Source organism: Schistocerca nitens, chromosome 6, assembly GCF_023898315.1.
Source record: "Schistocerca nitens isolate TAMUIC-IGC-003100 chromosome 6, iqSchNite1.1, whole genome shotgun sequence".
Classification (NCBI taxonomy): Eukaryota; Metazoa; Arthropoda; class Insecta; order Orthoptera; family Acrididae; genus Schistocerca; species Schistocerca nitens.
The window spans coordinates 392,891,339-392,913,043 of NC_064619.1; the positions used below are offsets into that span (position 1 = coordinate 392,891,339).

General features: G+C 41.5%; 1 protein-coding gene across 6 annotated transcripts in view; it reads left to right on the forward strand.

The window, feature by feature from the left end:
• Window positions 1-21,705, forward strand: part of LOC126262892 (nuclear pore glycoprotein p62) — a 41,726-nt gene that overhangs the window by 13,172 nt on the left and 6,849 nt on the right. For 2 of the 6 annotated variants that reach the window (XM_049959782.1, XM_049959783.1), the window contains 2 exons: window positions 6,594-6,846; window positions 20,280-20,442. In XM_049959782.1, the coding sequence (XP_049815739.1) occupies window positions 6,594-6,846; window positions 20,280-20,442 (416 nt within the window). The remainder of the gene's footprint in view (window positions 1-6,593; window positions 6,847-20,279; window positions 20,443-21,705) is intronic. The other 4 variants (XM_049959785.1, XM_049959787.1, XM_049959784.1 and 1 more) reach the window with 2 other exon arrangements.

Genomic DNA, 21,705 nt, shown 5'->3' on the forward strand with positions numbered 1-21,705 from the left:
GGCGGTGGTCTTCTCGAACAATTCTACCGACCTTCTCCACACTCTCTGCAGTTTTTGAAGTGGAAGGTCTTTGACATCTTCCCTACTGTCCTTGAACCTATTAACCCAATTGAAAACTTGCCTGTGATATGAACACTGATAACCATAAACTTGTTGCAACAAATGTTAAGTGGCAGACTTTTCCAAGTTTTGTGAGGAATTTGATGTTAACATGTAGTTCCACTTCACGAAACAATTTCTAAGAAGGCTCACAGCCAGACTAACCACCACAGCGATGTGAAATTTTGTATGCATGTCAGGGAAAATCCCAAGGGTATTCACCCTCTCCTTTTTGTTGACAAAGCAGGAAATACACACAACAGCTCACCCAGTTTCTTTATTGCTACACCATGTAAAACAGATTGAGGCTAGAGTATGCTGAAACAAAGCAATGATGCCCACCTGAAACTTTTTGTCGACTAGTGGCAAAGAATCTGTGGGAGGTATCTTTGTAAAAAGTGATAAAACATCAAAGCTGAACAAACGGTCAGAACTGCATAGACGGAGAGCCTCCAGTCTATTGATAGTCAGCTGGGTTATGGATGTGATGTGAGCATTTACCCACCAATGGTCTCAGCAAAGAAGCAAGATGTTAAGCCAAAACATATGTAGGAGCTCCAATGTTGCCCACTATTGGGTGTAATGGAACACAATCCTTTTGAATTTTTGGGATGTGGTACTGTGTTGGAGGTACACAACCATGTGGTCTTAACCTCTTGATGATATCGTGAGGTAAGGAGGTGGAATTCAGTAGTGCAGAAGTTTTCTGTTGCACACTTCCTGTGGTGTCGTTAATCAGTTCTCCTACAGATAGTCACTTAAACAGACCATACATCTTATCACACATGCATACACTCACTATGAGTTAGCAAAATGGTTACATTACCTTCATCTGCCTTAAATACCACTACATTAGTATCCTCTCTTAGATTTTGTAGTGCAGTTCTATTTGTAGACATTAAGGTACTATGTTGCGGAGGAGCTTTCAAAAGCATATAGCAGGTTTCCCCTTCTTATTTCTTTGGCCCCAATCATGAAGCTTATCAGAGTCGGTGCTCTAGATGTAGGTGCGAAACTGAGTCCCTTGCATAATACAGATACCATGGTATTGTCCAAATTTTTCATCATAAATTGAAAATGGAACATCATGCAGTTACCTCTTGTGGCCATGACTGCTGTGGCAAAAGATGATCAAATTTTTACATCTGCTGAAAACTTTCATCCATATGGATCCAGTTGAACTTAGCCGAAATCATTCCATCAACTCAATCCCATGCAAAAGGAGAGAGATGTTCTGTAACCTTTAGATGTAACTGGTACAATTCTTCTAAAATGGCATTTAATCTTCTTATTGTATAGAAAATCCTCTCTTTTGTCATTAACATAACTAGTCTTCTCAGTAATCTTCCATGCTGTGGCAGTCTTAATAAAATGTCACTCTGGCAAATTTCAGTATTATGCCATGGTCCTGATATCTCAATAAAATAGTTAAAGTATTTAACAGTTTTGCTCTCTTACCACATTGTTGAAACTTTGGACATGAGGCCATCTCCTCCCCATAAAGGCGTCCGATCTGAGTTAAAGTTTTAAAATTTTCCCAGTGAACTGAATGTTCTAACAAATTTCATTCTTGTAGCCAATCATCGTTTAATTGATCACACCATAGTCTGACTGGGCACCCACCAGTCATCTTCATATGGGCCATTGGATACTGACAAAAAGCTACTGTTCCACAAGATATGGCGAGCTGCGAGTACTCCAAGCTTCGGAGACCAATGATGAGATGCTTCGTTCTGCAATATAGCGTGCTGTGAGTATTCCACACATGCGTCAAAATCAAGTTGACAGGTGGACCACAATTCCCGGCAGCAGTGCCCGCCCTTGCTGGCGGAACCATGGAACTCAACTGTGCTCCGCCTTACTCCTTGCCACTGCTGTTATTGCACTCTGTCGCCTTTGATTAGAACAAATCATTGAGATGATGGCATTTTGTTTACTGTCCAACTGGTAGTCACTATTGTAGTTCATCAGATGCCCCTCCAGGAATTATTTGCCATGGATTCTTTAATAATGGAGTGTGAAAAAGATGTTACTGTGGTAAGAATCATAGTTCTGTCCTACTGTATTGGATGTCAAATGGCAGTACAGTGTTCAACGATGGTGGACTTGGTTGCAGAATGTGAATGCAACATTAATGTTTAGTGTGGCACTCTTTCACGGTGCATGTCGTCTATCCCATACAAGCCATACCACATTGACAAGTTATTTTGTGAATTCGTCTCCTGCAATAACAAGTCATCTTTCAGTGATCCCAAATCACTTTCACTTTAAATTTACAGTGGATTCTTGCTATTTTAAAAGAAATGTTGCCCACAAAACAAAGAAAAGCTCAAGATTTTGCCGGTGTGTAGTCCTCTTGGTCTGATTACTGATTCGTGGCTTTGACTGGCTGCCTTGTTAATCTGCTGGGTGAAATATTCATTTTTCTGAGCACTGTCTTGAGATGGGCAAGCTCTTCTTGCAAAGTATCTAAAATCTGAGACAGCATGAGCTCTGTGTACAAGTTTTCAAGCATGCTCATAGTTTGCAACAGGTGATGACAACTTGACGCTTGCAAATACAAATCAGTATGTTTGGGCTTACAATAATCTGGAAGTCTCATTTTTTGTCTAACCAAGACAGCCAAGAAAGGCAGACAACCATCTTACTCTATTTCCATAGTGAACTGAATGTTGTTATGAATGGAGTTGAGGTGGTAGTGAAACTCCATCAATTTGTCTTCTTCGTGAGGCCCTCACTGTGAAAGTATCATTTACATACCCACAAAATTTCATGTACCTCCAAAATATAGTCGGTTTAAGAGAGGAGAACATACCAACAAAATTTTTAGCTTGTCTTAGCTTTGTGGGCAACATTTCATTTAAAATAGCAAGAATTCTCTGATTTTCTGTCCACCATCTAAGATTGTTGACCTTTAGGGATCCGTAAAGCATGTGTTCCTTTACCGAAAGGCTGGAATTTACAAAATACCTTGTCAGTGTTGTCTGGATTACATAGTACATACAAAACACACTGTGAAAGGATGCTGCACTGAACATAAACATTGAACCCACTTTTTGTAACCAAGTAAGACTGCGATTGCTGAACACTGTACTTCTACTGGACATCCAATGGTGTGTTATAGACCTATAATTCTGACCACAACAATATCTTTTCGGTACTCCATTATACCAGAATACACGGAAATACGACTGGCAGAGAATCTGATGGACCTGACAGTGGCTACCAGTTGGACAGTGCATTGAACCCCATCATCTCCACAATTTGTTGTAATTGAAGACAACAGAGTGCGCCAACAGTCACAGCAAGCAGTAACATAGAGGATAGGTGAGTTCCCAGGGAATCGTTTTCTGTCCGTCAACTTGACTGACACATGCGTGGAGTCCTCACAGTGCGCTATATTTTGCAGAAAAGTAGCATTTTGTCAGTCTCAAATGGCCCGTGTGAAGATGATTGGCTACAAGCATGAAATTTGTTCGAACATTCAGTTCGCTGGGAATATTTTAAAACTTAAACTCAGATCAGATGCCTTTATGGGGAGGAGGTGGCCTCATGTCCAAAGTTTCAACAATGTGGTAAGAGAGCAAAACTGTTACATACTTTAACTATTTTATTGAGATGTCAGGACCACTTTATAATATTGAAATTTGCCAGAGTTACACATTTTATTAAGACTGCCACAGCATGGAAAAGTACTGTGAAGACTAGTCATGTTAATGTCAAAAGAGAGGAATTGCTATACTAGAAGAAGATTAGATGCCATTTTAGAAGAATTGTACCAGTTACATCTAAAGGTTACAGAACATCCCTCTCCTATTGCATGGGACTGAGTTGATGGAATGATTTTGGCCAAGTTCAGTTGGATTCATAAGGATGCAAGTTTTCAGCAGATGTCAAAATTTTGATCATTTGTTGCCACAGCAGTCATGGCCACAAGAGGTAACTACACGATGCTCCATTGTCAATTTATGGTGAAAAATTTGGACAATACAATTCTATTTGTATTAAACAAGTGACACAAATTTTGCATCTACACCTAGAACACTGCCTGCAATAAGTTTTGTGAGTGGTGGTGAAGGAGCTGTACAACACTGTCCATTGCATAGTGCAGAAGAAATAAGTAACGTAACCTCAACAGAAGGGGGCAGCACTATGAAATTTATGTGAGGATACTGATATAATGGTACTGAAGGCTGATAAATGTAATGCAACTGTTGTGTTACCATATAGTGTGTAAAAAGATAAGACATGTTGTCTGCTAAGTGACTGCCTGTTGGAGAATTGATTGTGACCCCACAGAACATTTGCAACAGAAAAGTTCTGCACTACTGAATTCCTCCTCTTTACCTCAGAGGATTGTAAGTAGGGTAAGACCACATGACTGTGTACCATCAAGACTGTATGACTTTCCACAAATTCAAAAGGAAAATGTTCCATCGCATCCAGTAGTGAGCAACTTTGGAGCTCCTACATATGTATTAGTTAAACATCTAGCTTCTTTGTTGAGACCATTGGTGGGTAAATGCTCACATCATGTCAGTACTCAGCTCTCTGTCTAAGCAGTTCTGGCCATTTGGTTAGCTTTGATGTAGTGTCACATGTTACAAATGTCCCTCTTCCAGGTTTTTTGGCATGAATTTGCATAAAGTTGCGGGTGGACATTACTGCTTTGTTTTGGCATACTTTATCCTCAACCTATTTTATGTTAAACCAAGAAATTTTGAATTGAATGATGGCATTGCCATGGACAGCCCTCTGTCTCCCTTGGTGGCCAACCTTTTTATGAAGGATTTTGAGGAGAGAGTGCTTCACTAAGTTGCCCTTAACCCAAAAGTAGTTTGGAGGTATGTGGTGATTACTTTCATAGTGTGTCTTCATGGAGAAGATAAATTGAGGGAGTTTCTTCACCACCCCAACTCTATTTGTGACAACATTCATTTTGGAAATAAAGGAAGATGGTTGTCCCCCTTTCTTGGTTAGATGAAAGTATGATGGCTCTTGGAGTTTTCAGTTTATCGTAATGGCACTTGTACCGATTTGTATTTGCAAGCGTCAAGTTGTCATCACCTGTTGCAGACTATGAGCATGCCTAAGACAATCGAACACAGAGCTCACACTGTCTCAGATGTAGATGGTTTGCTAAACGAGGTTGCCCACCCGAAGACAGTGTTGAGAAAAATTGATATTCCACCCAGCAGATTAATAGGGTACTGTCAGTTAAAACCAAACAAGCACCCAAAGCAAGTGGACAAGAAGAAAACACATCAGCAAAATCTTTAGCTTTTCTTCCTTTTATGGGCAACATTTCATTTAAAATAGCAAGAATCATCTGTACATTCCAGGTGAAAGTGATTTTATTTCCATCCTCTAATATAGCAGACCTTTTGGGACCAGTGTAGGATTACTTGCTATTGTGGAATGCTGGAATTAATAAAATACCTTGTCAGTGTGGTATGGCTTATATAGGATGGACCCCACACACTCTGAAAGAATGCTGCACTTGAACATCAATATTGCACTCACCTTTTTCAACCAAGCAAGTCTGCTACTGCCAAACACTGTATTTCTAGTGGATGTTCAATAGAGTATGACAGAACTATAATTCTATAGAACTATAATAAAGCAATATATTTTTCTTACTCCATTATTAAAGAATCAATGGTAAATAACATCTGGTGGAGAATCTCATGAACTGCAATCGTGCCTACCAGGGTTATAGTGCATGGAACCCCATCATCCCCATGATCTTTTGTAATCAAAGACGACAGAGTGCGCCACCATCCATGGCAAGCGGTAATGCAGAGGACAGCCGAGTTCCGCAGTTCCACCAGTGAGGAGGCTGCCGCTGGGAAATGTGGTCTGTCTGTCAGCTTGATTTTGATGCATGCATAGAATACTCGGAGTGCGCTTTTTATTCCAGAACAGAGCAGCTCTTTGTCAGTTTCCAGTTGCTCACCTGAGGAAGACTGGCATTTGCCCAGTCAAAATATTGTATGATGGATTAAACAACAACCGGCTGCAAGCCCAAAATTTCTTTTAACATTCAGTTCTCCGGGATTCTTGCTATTGACTATACCTGTGGAAGTAATGGATTAATGATAATAAAACATTATCAGTGTTCATTATGGACATGTGCGAATGTTCACACAAAATTTCAGCAAAATCCGTGATTGTCATATGGGAACTTTTTGTGATAATAGATCATTGTCATGGAATAGCTGTATTACATTCTCAGAATGAGAGTGGTACTTAGAGTAATTTACACAGTTACCATTGTGGTTACTTTTCTTATTGTTCTTGTGTAGTTTATTATCATAAACATCAGTACATATTATCTGAGAAGTTTAGACATTTATCTGGGATGAGAATGTGGAGAAAATTTAGTCTGTAAGTAAAACTTCACATTCAGTGAGCTCATCTGTTTTTTGCTGAAAGGAAAAACATTTAAAAAAAATTTAAGATACTTTAGACTAAATGGTTTGTTATTTATGAAGGACTGACACTAACACCAAAAACTACAGCCACTACGTCAACAGCTGCTGCATCAGGAACAACAGTGCCAGCAGGAACAAGCACAGTGGCGACAACAACCGCTGCTACTGGCTTCAGCCTACCTTCCACTGCAGCATCTGGCTTCTCCCTCATCTCCAGTGCCGCTACATCAACAGCTACAGGAACTGCACCCACGACCATTCAGGCTATAGCAATAAGCTCATCTGTACAGGCTGGACTGGGTGCAACCACTGTGTAAGTTCTTCCACTTGGTTATGTTGGTACAGGGTGACAATTATTGAGCTATATGAAAAAAAAGTACATCATACACACATGTAAATGTCACAACAGATACTCAGATTTAGGATGTGACATGTTCAATATGCCTGCCATCATGGTGATGTGGTGCAGACGAATAGCGAAATTCTGCATGACCCGCTGAAGTGTCGGAGCATTGATGCTGTCGATGGCCTCCTGAATGGCTGTTTTCAACTCAGCAATGGTTTTGAGGTTATTGCTGTACACCTTCTCTTTAATACAGCCCCACAAAAAGAGTCGCATGTGTTCAGATCCGAAGAATATGGCAGCCAGTCGAGGTTCACGCGAGCTGCCTCTTGGAACCCAGAGCCAAGATGTGGTCCACAAAGTGCTCCTCCAGGACACTAGACACTCTCCTGCTTCAACGGGGTTGAGCTCCATCTTGCATGAACCATATCATGTAGAAATCAGGGTCATTTTGGATAATCAGGATGAAATCATCTTTCAAAACCTTCAGTAGTCACTGTGACATCAAGGAATATTGCACTGATCATTCCGTGACTGGACATTGCAGACCACGCAGTCAGCCACTAAGGGTGAAGAGACTTCTCAGTTGTGAAATGCAGATTCTCATTTCCCCAAATGCACCAATTTTGCTTGTTGATGGACCAATCCAAATGAAAGTGATCTTCGTCACTAAACTAAATCATATTCACTTCAAAGTCCTGTTCGTCCATTCTGTGAACAATAATGTTGGCGAAACACAAACGCTGGTCCATGGCCTCATGACTTAATGGCTGATGGGTTTGAATTTTGTATGGGAAGAGATACAGGTGTTGTGACTCGCCGATCATTTAACCGCGCAATTACGCACGTCCTCTACGTGCGGCGCTGCCTGCCTGCCAGCCATGCAGCAGCGGCGCCACCTAAGCGGCCAGCAGAGCAGCGGTCGCTAGACTGAGACTCAGTGCTTATCTGAACGCTAACGTGTACACATGTTAACTTACTCTGTGACATATATTTGTTGTAGTGTCGTTCCTAAATATACTTGTTAAACTAGAAGTTCTAACAATTGGCGACGAGGTAGTGGATTTTTCCTTTTCACCGTTGACTCACAGGGTTCCATGGCTACTGTCGAGCAACTCTTGCAAAATCTCCTTGAACAGCAAACGCTTCTAACGGCGGCGATTCGCGATTTCGTCGCGGCGTCAAATGCGGGCCGTTTCTCGTCGTTGGCTGTACCGCCTTTTCCTCCTTACGACGAGACGGCAGAAGACTGGTCGGATTATGAAAAACGTCTTCGACAGCACTTCTTGGCATTTTATGTCTCGGACGAACAAGCATGTAAGTCTCTGTTCCTTTCCTGGATTTCGCCTCAAATGTATCGGTTGTTGTCGCAATTGGCCCCTTTGAAGGATCCTGCGTCTTTGTCCTTTGCTGAAATGTGTTCCCTTCTGTCGGTCTATTTTCAAAAGCAAACGCATGTGGTAGCCTCTCGTGTTGCCTTTTATCGTTGTCACAAACAACCCAATCAATCTTATCGCGCTTGGGCTGCTGAACTTCACGGCCTCAGTCGAAAGTGTCACTTTGTTACTGATGTTCACAAAGAATCCTATGCCGATTCCATGGTACGGGATGCTATTATCCGGTCGGCGCCCGACAAAGAAGTTCGGCAACGTGCCCTTCAGTTGGCGAATCCGACTTTAGATGAAGTTCTCTCCATTGCGCAGTCTTTTGAAATTTCTCGCGCCGCTGGGGCACAAATAGAAGCGTGGGGTGACGTCGGGGAAATACAACCTCTGTGCGCTGTTGACGACGCGCGCGGCGCGTCCCCGCCGGCCGACGTGGCCGCAGTGCGCTCCCACGCGCAGCCTCGGCCAAGCCGTAAACAAACCCCTAAGAAACTGCAGCAAAATCCCCGGCAACTTCCTTCATGTCCAAGGTGTTTTACGAAACATTCACGCGAGGATTGTCCACAACGTTGGGCTGTGTGTCACAATTGCAAAAAGAAAGGTCACGTGTCTTCCGTTTGTAAATCCGACCGCATAAATTACGTCCATGAACATGACGCTGATTCTGATTCTGTGTTGTCTGTCAATTGCACTTCTTCCCTTTCCGGGAAGTTATTCCTCACTGTCCAAATCCTTGGTCGAGATGTTCGCATGCAAGTGGATACCGGTTCTGCCGCCACTATAATTAATTCTCAGACGTATCTTCAGCTGGGTTCTCCACTCCTGTCCCCTGTCACTCGGCAATTACGGACGTACAATAAACAGAAGATTTCTCTCTTGGGACAGTTTAATGCTGAGGTATCTTACAAATCCGTCGTTCGCACTGTTCCCATATTTGTGGTCGACCAGGGCAACGCAGAAAATCTTTTTGGTTTCGATGCCTTCCGCGTTTTTGGGTTCTCCATAGATGACTCTGTCAATATTGTCTCTGACGCTATTCCTTATGCTAAACTGGATTCTTTGTCGACGACCTTTTCGTCCATTTTTTCTCCTGGGTTAGGCCGTGCACACGACTTTGAAGCTCATATCACGCTCAAACCCACTGCTCGGCCTAAGTTTTTTCGGGCTCGGCCCATTCCTGTGGCCCTTCGTGATCGGGTCAAACAGGAGTTGGATCGTCTCACTACTTCAGGGGTCTTGCTTCCTGTCACTTCCAGTGAGTGGTCCTCTCCTGTCGTTGTAGTTGCCAAGCCCAATTGTGCTATTCGTCTCTGTGGCGATTTCAAAGCCACGGTAAATGCTCAATGCCTCATCGACACTTACCTTATGCCTCGTCCTGAAGAACTGTTCACTAAACTCGCTGGAGGGCAGTATTTTTCTAAAATTGACCTGTCAGAAGCTTCTCATCAACTTCCTCTCGACGCTGCTTCCCGACAGTTTCTGGTCCTTAACACGCCTTTCGGCCTCTATCAATACCAACGCCTGCCATTCAGGGTTGCTAGCGCCCCTGCTCTCTTTCAGCGATTCTTGGAACAATTATTGCTCCCTGTCCCTGGGTGTATCAATTACATGGACGACATTGTTGTCACGGGCTCCACCACTGACGAACATCTTCAAAATCTCCACACACTTTTTACTGTCTTACAGACTGCAGGTCTTAAGTGTAACCTTCAGAAATCACAATTTTTTCAGGCATCTATCACGTAGTACTTGGGGTTTCAACTCTCTCGGGATGGTATTCGTCCGCTTCAACAAACTGTCGCTGCGATCGATGCCCTTCCTCGCCCTACGTCTGTTAAGGAACTGCAGGCCTTCTTGGGGAAAATAGCATACTATCACAAGTTTTTACCATCTGCAGCGTCGGTGGCTCAGCCGTTGCATCGCCTGTTGCATAAAAATGTGCCTTTTCACTGGTCCGCGTCATGTGACGCGGCTTTCCAGAAATTGAAGACTATGCTGATACAGGCCCCGTGCCTAGCTACTTATTGACCTGGCCAACATCTTGTCCTTGCAACAGACGCCTCTCAATACGGGGTTGCGGCAGTCCTTGCGCACCGTTTTTCTGACGGTTTGGAACAACCCATCGCTTATGCCTCCAAAACGCTCACGGATGCCCAACAAAAGTATTCTCAGATTGAGAAAGAAGCTTTGGCCATCATTTATGCTCTTCATAAGTTTGGTGTTTTTCTCTATGGCACAAAATTTCATCTTGTTACGGATCATAAACCACTTGTTTCCTTGTTTCACCCATCAACGTCACTTCCCGACAAGGCTGCACACCGCCTCCAGCGTTGGGCTCTTTACTTGTCCCGTTTCAACTATGAGATTCATTTCCGGCCAACGGCTCAACATGCGAATGCTGATGCTTTGTCTCGCCTCCCCATGGGCCCTGATCAGGCATTCGATAGGGACGAACTTTTGTGTTTCCACCTGGATGTTGCCGAGCAGCGGGTTGTGGACGGGTTCCCCATCACTGGGGACAGGCTGGCGGCTGCTACGGGTTCTGACCCTACCCTCTCCCGGGTTTTACGCTGTATTCAGACGGGTTGGCCTGATCGCCCATCCGCTAAGACTTCTGATCCGTTGCGGAACTACTACCCTTTGCGCTACCGCCTCTCGGCTAGGGATGGTGTTATCCTCCTCTCCACTGACAATGTTTCGCCGCGTGTTGTGGTCCCCGCGTCTTTGCGTGCTTCGGTCTTGCGCCTCCTTCACCAGGGGCACTGGGGTGTGTCGCGCACCAAATCTCTGGCGCGCCGTCATGTGTACTGGCCTGGCATCGACTCTGAAATCGTACACATGGTCGCTGCCTGCGGCCCTTGTGCGTCACAGGCCGCTGCCCCGAAGTCATCTTTGTCACCGTGGCCTTCGCCTGAGAAGCCCTGGGAGCGCATTCATGCTGATTTTGCGGGACCCTTTTTAGGTACTCATTGGCTCCTCGTAATTGACGCCTACTCTAACTTTCCTTTCATTGTCCGTTGCACGTCACCTACCACCGCGGCAACCACCAGTGCTCTCGCCCGCATTTTTTCTTTGGAAGGCCTCCCCTCTACTCTTGTTACTGATAATGGTCCGCAATTTGCCTCTTCTGACATTGCGGATTTTTGTGCTCGTCACGGTGTTACGCATGTCACGGCCCCGCCGTTCCATCCACAATCCAACGGTGAGGCTGAACGACTGGTCCGCACGTTTAAGGCTCAAATGCGGAAACTTCTGACTTCTTCTGCTGCTGATGAGGCGCTTCTCCAGTTCCTGGCGTCTTACCGTTTCACCCCCATGGGCGATCACAGCCCGGCTGAGCTCTTACATGGCCGACAGCCCCGCACTCTACTTCATCTTCTGCGGCCTCCCACCTCCCGGCCGCGGGTGCCGTCACTCGGCCGGTTCACCGCCGACGACCTCGTCTGGGTACGGGGATATGGCAGGCGGCCAAAATGGAGCCCGGGCCGCATCTTAAGACACCGTGGCAGACGCCTGTATGAAATCCAGACGGACACAGGTGTTGCAGTGCGTCATTCGGACCAGCTTCGGCCTCGGGTGCCAACAACACCTGTTCCGAATGCCGCCACACCACCCTTGACTCGCCCTGATGCTCGGGATCTTGGCACATCTCCATACTCACAACGCCGCCCTCTACCCGTCATCGCGATGCCAGCACCAGAACGGATGCCACCAGACGACGTGCCCATGCGGGAACCGGAGGACCAACCAGTGTCAGAGTACATCTGCTCGCCTCCTCCTCCAACAGACGCTGACGCATCGCCCATGTCTCCTGTCATATCAACTGGACTTGCCGCAACGGGCAGATTGGTGCGTGGGGCCCCAGCAGATTCGACCCCTACGTCTCCTGTCATCTCGACCTGTTATCATCGGGGACACTTCCGTCCGTACGGGAAGCCTCCTCCTCGAGACTTTACGTCGAGTCACACATTGCCTATGGACGTCAGCCATCTCCAGGACACATCCATCAAGACCAGTGCAACAATTTCAAAGGGGGGAAAAGTGTTGTGACTCGCCGATCATTTAAAGTGCCGCCGCGCAATTACGCACGTCCTCTACGTGCGGCGCTGTCTGCCTGCCAGCCATGCAGCAGCGGCGCCACCTAAGCGGCCAGCCGAGCAGCGGCCGCTAGACTGAGACTCAGTGCTTATCTGAACGCTAACGTGTACACATGTTAACTTACTCTGTGACATATATGTGTTGTAGTGTCGTTCCTAAATATACTTGTTAAACTAGAAGTTCTAACAGCAGGTTTTCAACAACAATTTTACAGTGTCTCCATGTCCCACGTGTTGTGCAGCTTGTCTGATCAATTTCCTGGGGCTGGTTTGAAACACAGCGCTTGTCTTCTCAATGTTTTCAGGTGTTTTCACCCCTGTTGGACAACCACTATTGCCAACACTGTCATCACCAACACTGACTGTTCTCTCAGACTTGTGAATCAAATTGTTGATTGTTAGTACACTTGGACCAGTTGCCTTCAGCTTGAACTTGGTTGCAAAGTTACTTTGAGCCGCAGTTGGTCTGTTATTGCTCACGTAGTGTTGCGTGCTCAGGCACACTGTACAGTGACATTTACGCATGCAAATGGCCGACAAGAAAGCATGCACATGCTAATTCCCATCATGCCCCGCGGCCAACTGTGCAGTTTGAACATCCTAACACAAACTGTTCAGAAGTTATGACTTTTTATTTCACATAGTTAGTAATTGTCACTCTGCAGTTATTAGTGTAGGTTGATATTACTTATTAAAATTTACGAGACTATCTACTGTATACCTTGTTTTTTCTGCTGTGATTATCATATAGGCTAAAATCAAAAAGGTAATGATGATGATGATTACATATTCATGTTTGTGAAGACCATGTATTGAAATCCTTAGCGATCCCCCCCCCCCCCCCCCTCGATAGGCATTGTGCCCTAGTCCAATTAAAAAATTGACAAATAGCTAACATACATTTATGTTAGTTATGTTAGTATTTACACTATAATTATTCACAACTATATATTAACTGCTTCATTTATAAATAAGTAGTAAACCATCTTAGTTTATATTGTTAATAGTGAAATAAGCCTTTGCACTTCTACAGGGAACTTTTAATCCTCGGGAATCCATACACTTCTGCGTGTGGTAGCATGAGCAGTGCATACACGCCACCTGGCAATAAAAGAAAGAAAGAAAGAAGTGGTTTTATTAAAAGTAATATTGTTATTAAATATTTCAAGATATTTATTTGAACCAGAATTGGGGAAAACAGTATAAAGTTGATGCAGAGCAGTCATTACCAGGGCAAGCTGACAAGTTTTCAGACTGGCAGTGAATTACTGCATTTATTTACGTCATAAAAAACTTCATAGCAATGTAGTTTCATTTATATAGATGTGCTTTGTCTGAATGTTCTCCCAGCTGGTATATTCCATCTATAAAGTGATGTGCAGAATACTGATCTGTAGCTGTAATGACCGTGATTGCTCTAAAAAAATTTCCAACCATAAATCCCTTTAATATATTTAGATCTCAAAATATGGGGAATTCAGATTATACTAAATCTTGTGAATAGAATAAATGTCCCAGTAACGCATATTTTTTGTTTCATTCATTACCAAAGCATCTTTGTGGACCGGTACATTGTGCCAATTAGTTATAACTTTTTCATTTTTGCTATCCAGATTTCGTCTCACCAAACTAGATTAAAATGATTTGTATAGATCCACCAATTATTGTTTCAGCCTTTCCAGACTAATAATAACAACAATAACAATGAAGCAGATTAAGGTAGCAGATTCATCCCAGATAATCATATGTGATCCTTTTAACATGCTTCAAATGTGAAAAATTAATTTTCACATTTCATCTTCATCAGCATTCGACAGATATGGCACCCACATGACACAAAGGTTTTCATTTTTATTTCATGTAAAGTGGACTGCACTCATACATTTTTAATCACTGAATGTACAATTCTGAGCACTTTCTGTTTTCATAACATTGATTGCAGTTCCTGTATTGTTTAACATATAACATCTTAATGACATGTAAAACCACGTTGAATTCAGTTGACCATTTCTCAAGTACTGAAGACAGAGGAGAAGATTGTTTATAAATGTTCCCCAACTTGGAGACAAATTGCTTTCGCTTGTAAACTGTCCTACTTATGCTGACATGATGATATTCTACTTCGGACAAAACTTGTTTTAAAGACCCGTATAACCAAAATTATTAGGAGAGCAAGTTGGTAATTGCATTATGTTGTGACAAGTAACAACTCTATAAAAGAAAATTTCACCATATTGGATGCTGTCTCTGTGCAATTTCAGAGTATATTTTGCCTTGTTCTTCTAATAATACTCAATTCTCAGACACAGAGTGGATGACTTATTATGGCTGTTGCATTCTCCTTGTGTGGTATTTCACTCATTTGTCATATATTGGTATCTACGTATTGTACAATTCAGTGGGCTCTCCAGCTGAACAATGTAAAGTAATCATGTGTATGTAAATCCATTGCCTTGCAATGTCAGCCACTATATTTAATTCAGCTATCTTTTCAGAATCAGTCACAACACCTTTTTGAACGATTTGACTTCATGTTCAAATTTAAAATTTGGGAATAAAGGTTCAAGGCAAAAATTCTGCATTAGATTGATAACAGTTGATATGGCATATCTGCCAGTTTGGGAGTGTTTTTTATGTGATGCCACAGACTGCATTATATGAGTGCCAAGCACATTCTCCATTTTCACTTGCTTCTGAAACATAAAATATGAATAGTTAACACATTAACACGTGCAGAACAAATGCTACACAATTCACATAGCAGGGCTGTTAGAGGACTATTTTGGAATAGGAGGTGTTTGCCAGTGGCAAAAACAAACCAGTTCCACAATGAAAATATACTCAGCGTGTTCACATTGGGTAATTGTTGAATGGTGGGAGGCAGAAGGAAAAAGTAAATAAATTATTTATGTATTTATTTACTTTTTCCTTTGCAACTTTGCGCACTAGGTAAAGCTATCCATTGGTGTGCAACACTAGAACAATGGAAAATGTGACACCATCTAAACCAGTGTGCATGAGTCATTGATCCCTGATGAGTTTAATCTTTTTCTGTTCATATGTAAGTCACACATATTTTTCAATCAAAGTCTTACCTTGAACTTCTAACACTTAGATTATTGTTACGGATACAAAACTTTGCACTTCTACTCAAAAATGTGACCCATTTTTAAAGTTCCTGACATTTTTTGATTTATATACTTGTTTATTTTCAGACATTGAAATTGTGCTTTGAGTACATTATTAATATTTTTCACACACATTTCCGGCTGAGTTCCTCTTTGCATGTCTCACAGATGTATTTGATCTTATTTCCTGTGAGCTTTCCAGTTTGATACTTTTTTGAATTGTCCAGTCCTTCAGCTGCTTCTTTGTTTGATTGGCTTTCTGACTATTGTCCTGTGATTTGTTGCTTTCAGTTTGAGAGTTCTTTTACCAGCTGAAGACTGAATGCGTTCCTCTTCAGGCTATTTGATTTTGGAAGAAACACACATTTATTGTTGCTCTGTCGAGGATATAAAGGCAGACATCAGCCATCTCTTGCAAGAAGGCATAGTTAAATTTCTGTGAATCACTTGCTCATATGCATCCACACTGCACTTTGTTGCTTTATAGACAGGAACAGTTCCTGGTTTTGTCTTTACTTCAGTGCCCACTGGTTCTTCAGGATGTAATGTTTTGAAAATAATGGTGTTCTTATTCTTCATCCCTTGGTACACTGTCAGGATGCACCCTGGTTTATCAGTATTTTTCAGGAAGCTGATGGAATTTGAGTCAGAGTTGTTCTTGAAGCAGTTCGGGATTTCTCTGTAAATCTTGTTCACCATTCCCACTAGCAATATTTACTTCTGTTGAAATTTATTGACAAGCGGAAGGGATGTGAATAAGTGCTGTCACACTCCTTCCATGCTTAAGAAATGGCTCCAGGAGGCAAGGGATGACATACTCTGATCTACCTTCCTGCCATTGCAAATGTACGTGGATACATGTCAGTAGCTACCCAAAACTAGAGTGAACTTTTCAGCAGGGATGCATTGAGCTCAGGATGACTTCTCATCGAAGTGCAGGAATCTGTCACATGTCATTTTATCAGTGATAAAATTTTACCTCAGTGAACACAACCAAAGGTCATTCAATGAGACACATTTAGCACAAAGAGCATCTCTGGTGTACATCATACCAAAAATTGTCTCCAGTTCCTTCAACAATACAGTCTAAGTGGTGATTTTTATTTTGTGCTGAGCGTTTGATTCTGTGCATTTTTTGTTATCCACATCATCTGTTCATCAAAAAGAAGAGGGAAGGCATTGTTGATGCAATTATACATTTGGTGTGAGGCATTTGCTGTGGCCCCACTCTCCTTCCGAGCATTCAAAGCAGCCGTTTTTCCAGGCAGTGGTGTGTTAGTGACCTTCCATTCCATACCATCTCCATCTGCCAGCTTCACTGTTGTGCCAGTTTATCTTGAGCTTGTAATGGAAAGAACTGAGATGGGGGGACATCTGATAGTGGTTTCTCTTCCTCTGTCTTGCTACTTTTATTGTCAGTTGACTCTGACAGATAATCATGATAATCACCAAAAGAATCCAGTAAGTCACTTTATGATTCAATATCTGATTTTTTCCAGAATAAGCAAAATCTCTTTATTAGTGACATTGAGAGCGTCTGTTACCAGCCAAAAAACACTTGAGGGTCAATCGATTCATCCTGCAGTTCTAGGTACACTTCATGTAATTTCCATGAAATCATGAAAACTTTCCAAATTGTAGTACACTCTTGTGAGAAATTGAAGTGATGCAGGAAAGTTACTAAGTTTGGTTGAAAAATGTTAAAAGTGTAATTTATTGCTGCAGAAATGAAAATTGAGAGGTATCTTTGAGGTATCTTCGCTGTTATAGAGTAAACTATGTTGTGGCCAGCACCAGCACTTTTGTGTAGCCATCATTAGAATGTGCCAATTGTTTTCAGTATGTCATTGTGTTCGCATGAGTTATGGAACACTTACATTAGGATTCTGCCTATTTTCAGTTCACACATAATCAAATTTCCATGAATATTTTGCATTACTGTTTGTTTATTTACCCAGTGGTACAGTTATAGTGAAGTCATGCCTATGTATGCAGAAGTAATGTTGTTTAGTAGCCATTAAGTTTTCATGCTGGTTGCTTAAGCAGACAACACATTTTCTTTCGAATAGATAGCAGCACACATTTGGAAAATTTAATCATCATCATTTTTAACCACTTGATGCCCACTGCTGGATAAAGATGTGCTTCAGCCATACCCATGTTGCTTCTGCATGTTTTCAAATGCCTTATACCCACATTCCATAAGGTAATTTTTTTTTTTTTAAGTCCATCAGTGTACATCTTTATTGCATAAACCATTCATTTGCGTGGATGTATGTCCTGCCCACATCCTTTACGTTTTCTTGTACTACATTCTGTTCCTGATCCATTTGTATGTCTGCCTGTCTCTTTTAGTAACTTGCAACACCTGCATTTCCATTTCACAGCCATGAATGGAAATGGGTGATATATACTGAAGGGAAATTTTTCCTTTCAGATATACTAGAAGCTTAGTTTTGAAAAACTGTTGATTCCTTTTGCTGTCCACAATGAATAGTCTTCAGTTGTCCTAAATACAACCCAACTAATTCTGTGATTACAGTATTAATTTGTACATTTTTTTTCACTGTGTTGACACTGTAATTTCTGTAGTTGTGTAATAATGTTTTCGGATGTACATGCAAATTGAGCCCGTGAAGTTCTTTCATTAATTGTTGAAATTTATCTACCATTGAGGAAAACATTCCAATGACATCTTCAAAACAAAATTATTCCACTACTTTGCCAACTTTATGGATCTGAAGACTTTAATGCGACACATTTTTCCAAATAGTGGATGTATGACAAACACCTTAGCTGCAAAAGTCTGCAGTTTGGCTGTTCAGATAATATTACACCTCAGAAATCACCTTGTCATTCTGCAAGTTCCTGCCACACAATGATTTCTTCATTCCAGGAAAGAGAGAAAAGTCCGAGGATGCCATGTGAAGAGAATACTGGCAGAGGAGTCAAAACTATATGGCCCACAGAAATATCATGTAGAGTGATTCAAAGTGAAACAACATAAAAGTAATTGTAGGAAAGTCAGATGCCAGATAGATTCATTGGAAGAATCCTCATGAGATGCTATAATTAAATGGAGGCAGTTTGCAACCATCATCTTAATTATCAACTTTCTGCATTGTGCTCCTGCTTGGCACAGTATGTTTGTTGAACTTTGCAGTGATGATAATGTGTTTACTTGTAATTTCTGTGTCTACTAACTGAATCTTCCATTACTCATCCAGTGACCACTTAAGACTACTACACACAGTTTGTATTTGGTAGTGTGCTGCACTCTTATTTTTGGGCTGTGTAGTTATTGTGTTCTGCACTTCCTTGTGTAATTCTCAAGCTGTTTTTTGCATGTTTATCTGTATTGTTTTTCCTTTGTAACTCTTTTGCTCTTTTCTGAAGCTGCTAGCCGAGGTGGTCAGCAGCTCTAGGAAAGAGCAGAAGAGTTACAAGGGGAAAACAATACCCGTAACAACACCAAACACAGCTCTTCTTCCATATTTCTGGCACCTGTCAACTTTACATGTATGGTTTTATTTTGGAAAGTGTTGGAGAATGAGATGCTGCTATGCCATTTCTAGGCATTTCTTTATTGATTGCCATATTTCAGTAACAATTAGTGCATACTGGTTTCAGTTGTCTAAATGAGAACTGAATGCAGAATTTTTAAACTTAATTACACAATCGTAAGGGAGATGCTAATGGACTACTAACTATGTCTGCTCCGGGTTACCCAGAAATACAGTTTGCCTTCAATCTTAAATCCTATGAAAAAAGTCTCTTAAGTTATGGTCTGTGATATATGCAGTTTGTGTATTTTTTACTGCATCAGTTTAGCCAGACCCGTAGCAAAATATAAGTCAGAATGCTTTCTGCCACAGTTCTATGGGATTAGTTTGTCATGTTGGCTTTAAAACTCTCTATTCAAATTCCAGAATGGCCCCTGACACCACAAGAAATTCTGCTTTCACTCTTTTGTGATCTGAACAGCACCTCCACTTAAATAGCATCATTCTTTCTATAGTTGAAATTACAAAAAAGACACTAGAGTTTAGACTCGTTTTGCGCAACTGACATCATGCTTTCTCTAACAGCCAATGAACTTTAATGGTAATGTTCCAAGTGCACTCTATTTCGAATGTTGTATTCTGTGCTTGTATATAATGTGTTCATAGCAGGTTATTTAGTAAATTTTTACTCAATTTGTTGCTAGTTATCATGGTGATGAGGTGGTAAGTGACATATTCTACATAAGCAAGTGAGAAAACAACTTTCTTCAAGCATAAAGCCCCTCTATGCATGTACAATAAGTCACTTGGAATTGGCAATACTGCAGTCCCCATCCATGCTTTGACTTGTGTAAAATGCCATCATTTGTGAATTGGGCTATGGTACACGAACAAAATTGAGTGATGCTTTATGCTATACTTTGCCTCAAATTTTTGTCCTCATGTGTATTGCATTAACCTATTGCTAACTTTTTTAACCAGAAGGTGCCTTTATTTTTAAACATGTTCAAGGAAAGTAAAGGATGAAAATTACTGTTTATATTGGGGGTTTTAGGTGCAAATATAATTGACTTACTAAAAAGCCTGACATAAAATTCTGAATATGTCTCCTTCTGTAAAAGGATTTGTACTTGTTTGTTTTGCTTCATCATCCTAGTACTTGGTACATAGGTAACAGTGCAGTATAAAGTTTCACTCGTATGCTGATGTTTGAGTTTAATATTTGCAGTTCATCATATAGTACTTAAATTCACAGCTGTGACCTCTGAAACCAGTTATTCTGTCTTCTAGGGTTTCAAGTGCAGCAGGTACAACTTCCTCTCTTAACTTCAGTCAGCTTGAAGAAAACATAAACAAATGGACTCTGGAATTGGAGGAACAAGAGAAAGTTTTCATGAATCAGGTTGTGCAGATTAATGCATGGGACCGCATGCTTATTTCTAATGCTGAAAAGGTAAGATGACAAATTTCAGTGACTAACAGTCGCAACTTGCATTTTTTATGATAATGAAGAACTTGCTATTAGCTGTTGCAACATGAGCAGAGAGTATGTCTTAAATTTTGACTGAAGTATTTGTGTTGAATCCTGAGTGATATAAAAATTTCACAAAGTGCTTGTCCAATTGCTTTTTCATATGTTACTGTTGAAAAGTTGTTAATTAGTGATGAAATTAAGTATTCAATGGTAATAGCAAGTGGATGACTGATGTGTGTCATATCAGTGTGTGAGGTGCTTAAGATACTAGAATCATATTTGGGGTAAGTGTGGTTAAAATAATTAGCTTTCTGTTCCTTTGCTTTGCTACTTAGAAATGTTGCAGGAAATTTCTAGTGAAATGTTAAGTACTTTAGGATTCAGTGAGACCACTCACTGAAAATCTGAAGCATTCAGTTGTCAATGCACACACAGAAAGAAAGAAAGAAAACTTGATAGTTTATAGCAGATTAAAACTGAGGAAACTGCAAGAAGGTGGGAATTTAGAGAGATGGGACCTGGATAAACTGAAAGAACCAGCAGTTGTAGAGTGCTTCAGAGAGAGCATTAGAGAACAATTAACAAGAACGGGGGAAAGAAATAAAATAGCAGAAGAATGAGTAGCTTTGGATGAAATAGTGAAGGCAGCAGTTCATCAAGTAGGTGTAAAGACGAGGGCTAATAGAAATCCTTGGGTAACAGAAGATATATTGATTTTAGTTGATGAAAGGAGAAAATATAAAAATGCAGTAAATGAAGCAGGCAAAAAGGAATGCAAACGTCTCAAAAATGAGATTGACAGGAAGTGCAAAATGGCTAAGCAGGAGTGGCTAGAGGACAAATGGAAGGATGTAGAGGCATATATCACAAGGGATAAGATAGATACTGCCAACAGGAAAATTAAAGAGGGCCTGTGGAGAAAAGAGAACCACTTGTATGAACATCAAGAGCTCAGATGGAAAGCCAGTTCTAAGCAGAGAGGGGAAAGCAGAACGATGGAAGGAGTATGGAGAGGGTCTATACAAGGGTGATGTAATTGAGGACTATATTATGGAAACGGAAGAGGATGCAGACAAAACTGAAATGGGAGATATGATACTGCGTGAAGAGTTTGACAAGGCACTGAAAGGCCTAAGTCAAAACAAGGCTCCGGGAGTAGACAACGTTCCATTAGAACTCTTGATAGCCTTGGGAGAGCCAGCCCTGGCAAAGCTCTACCATCTGGTGAGCAAGATGTATGAG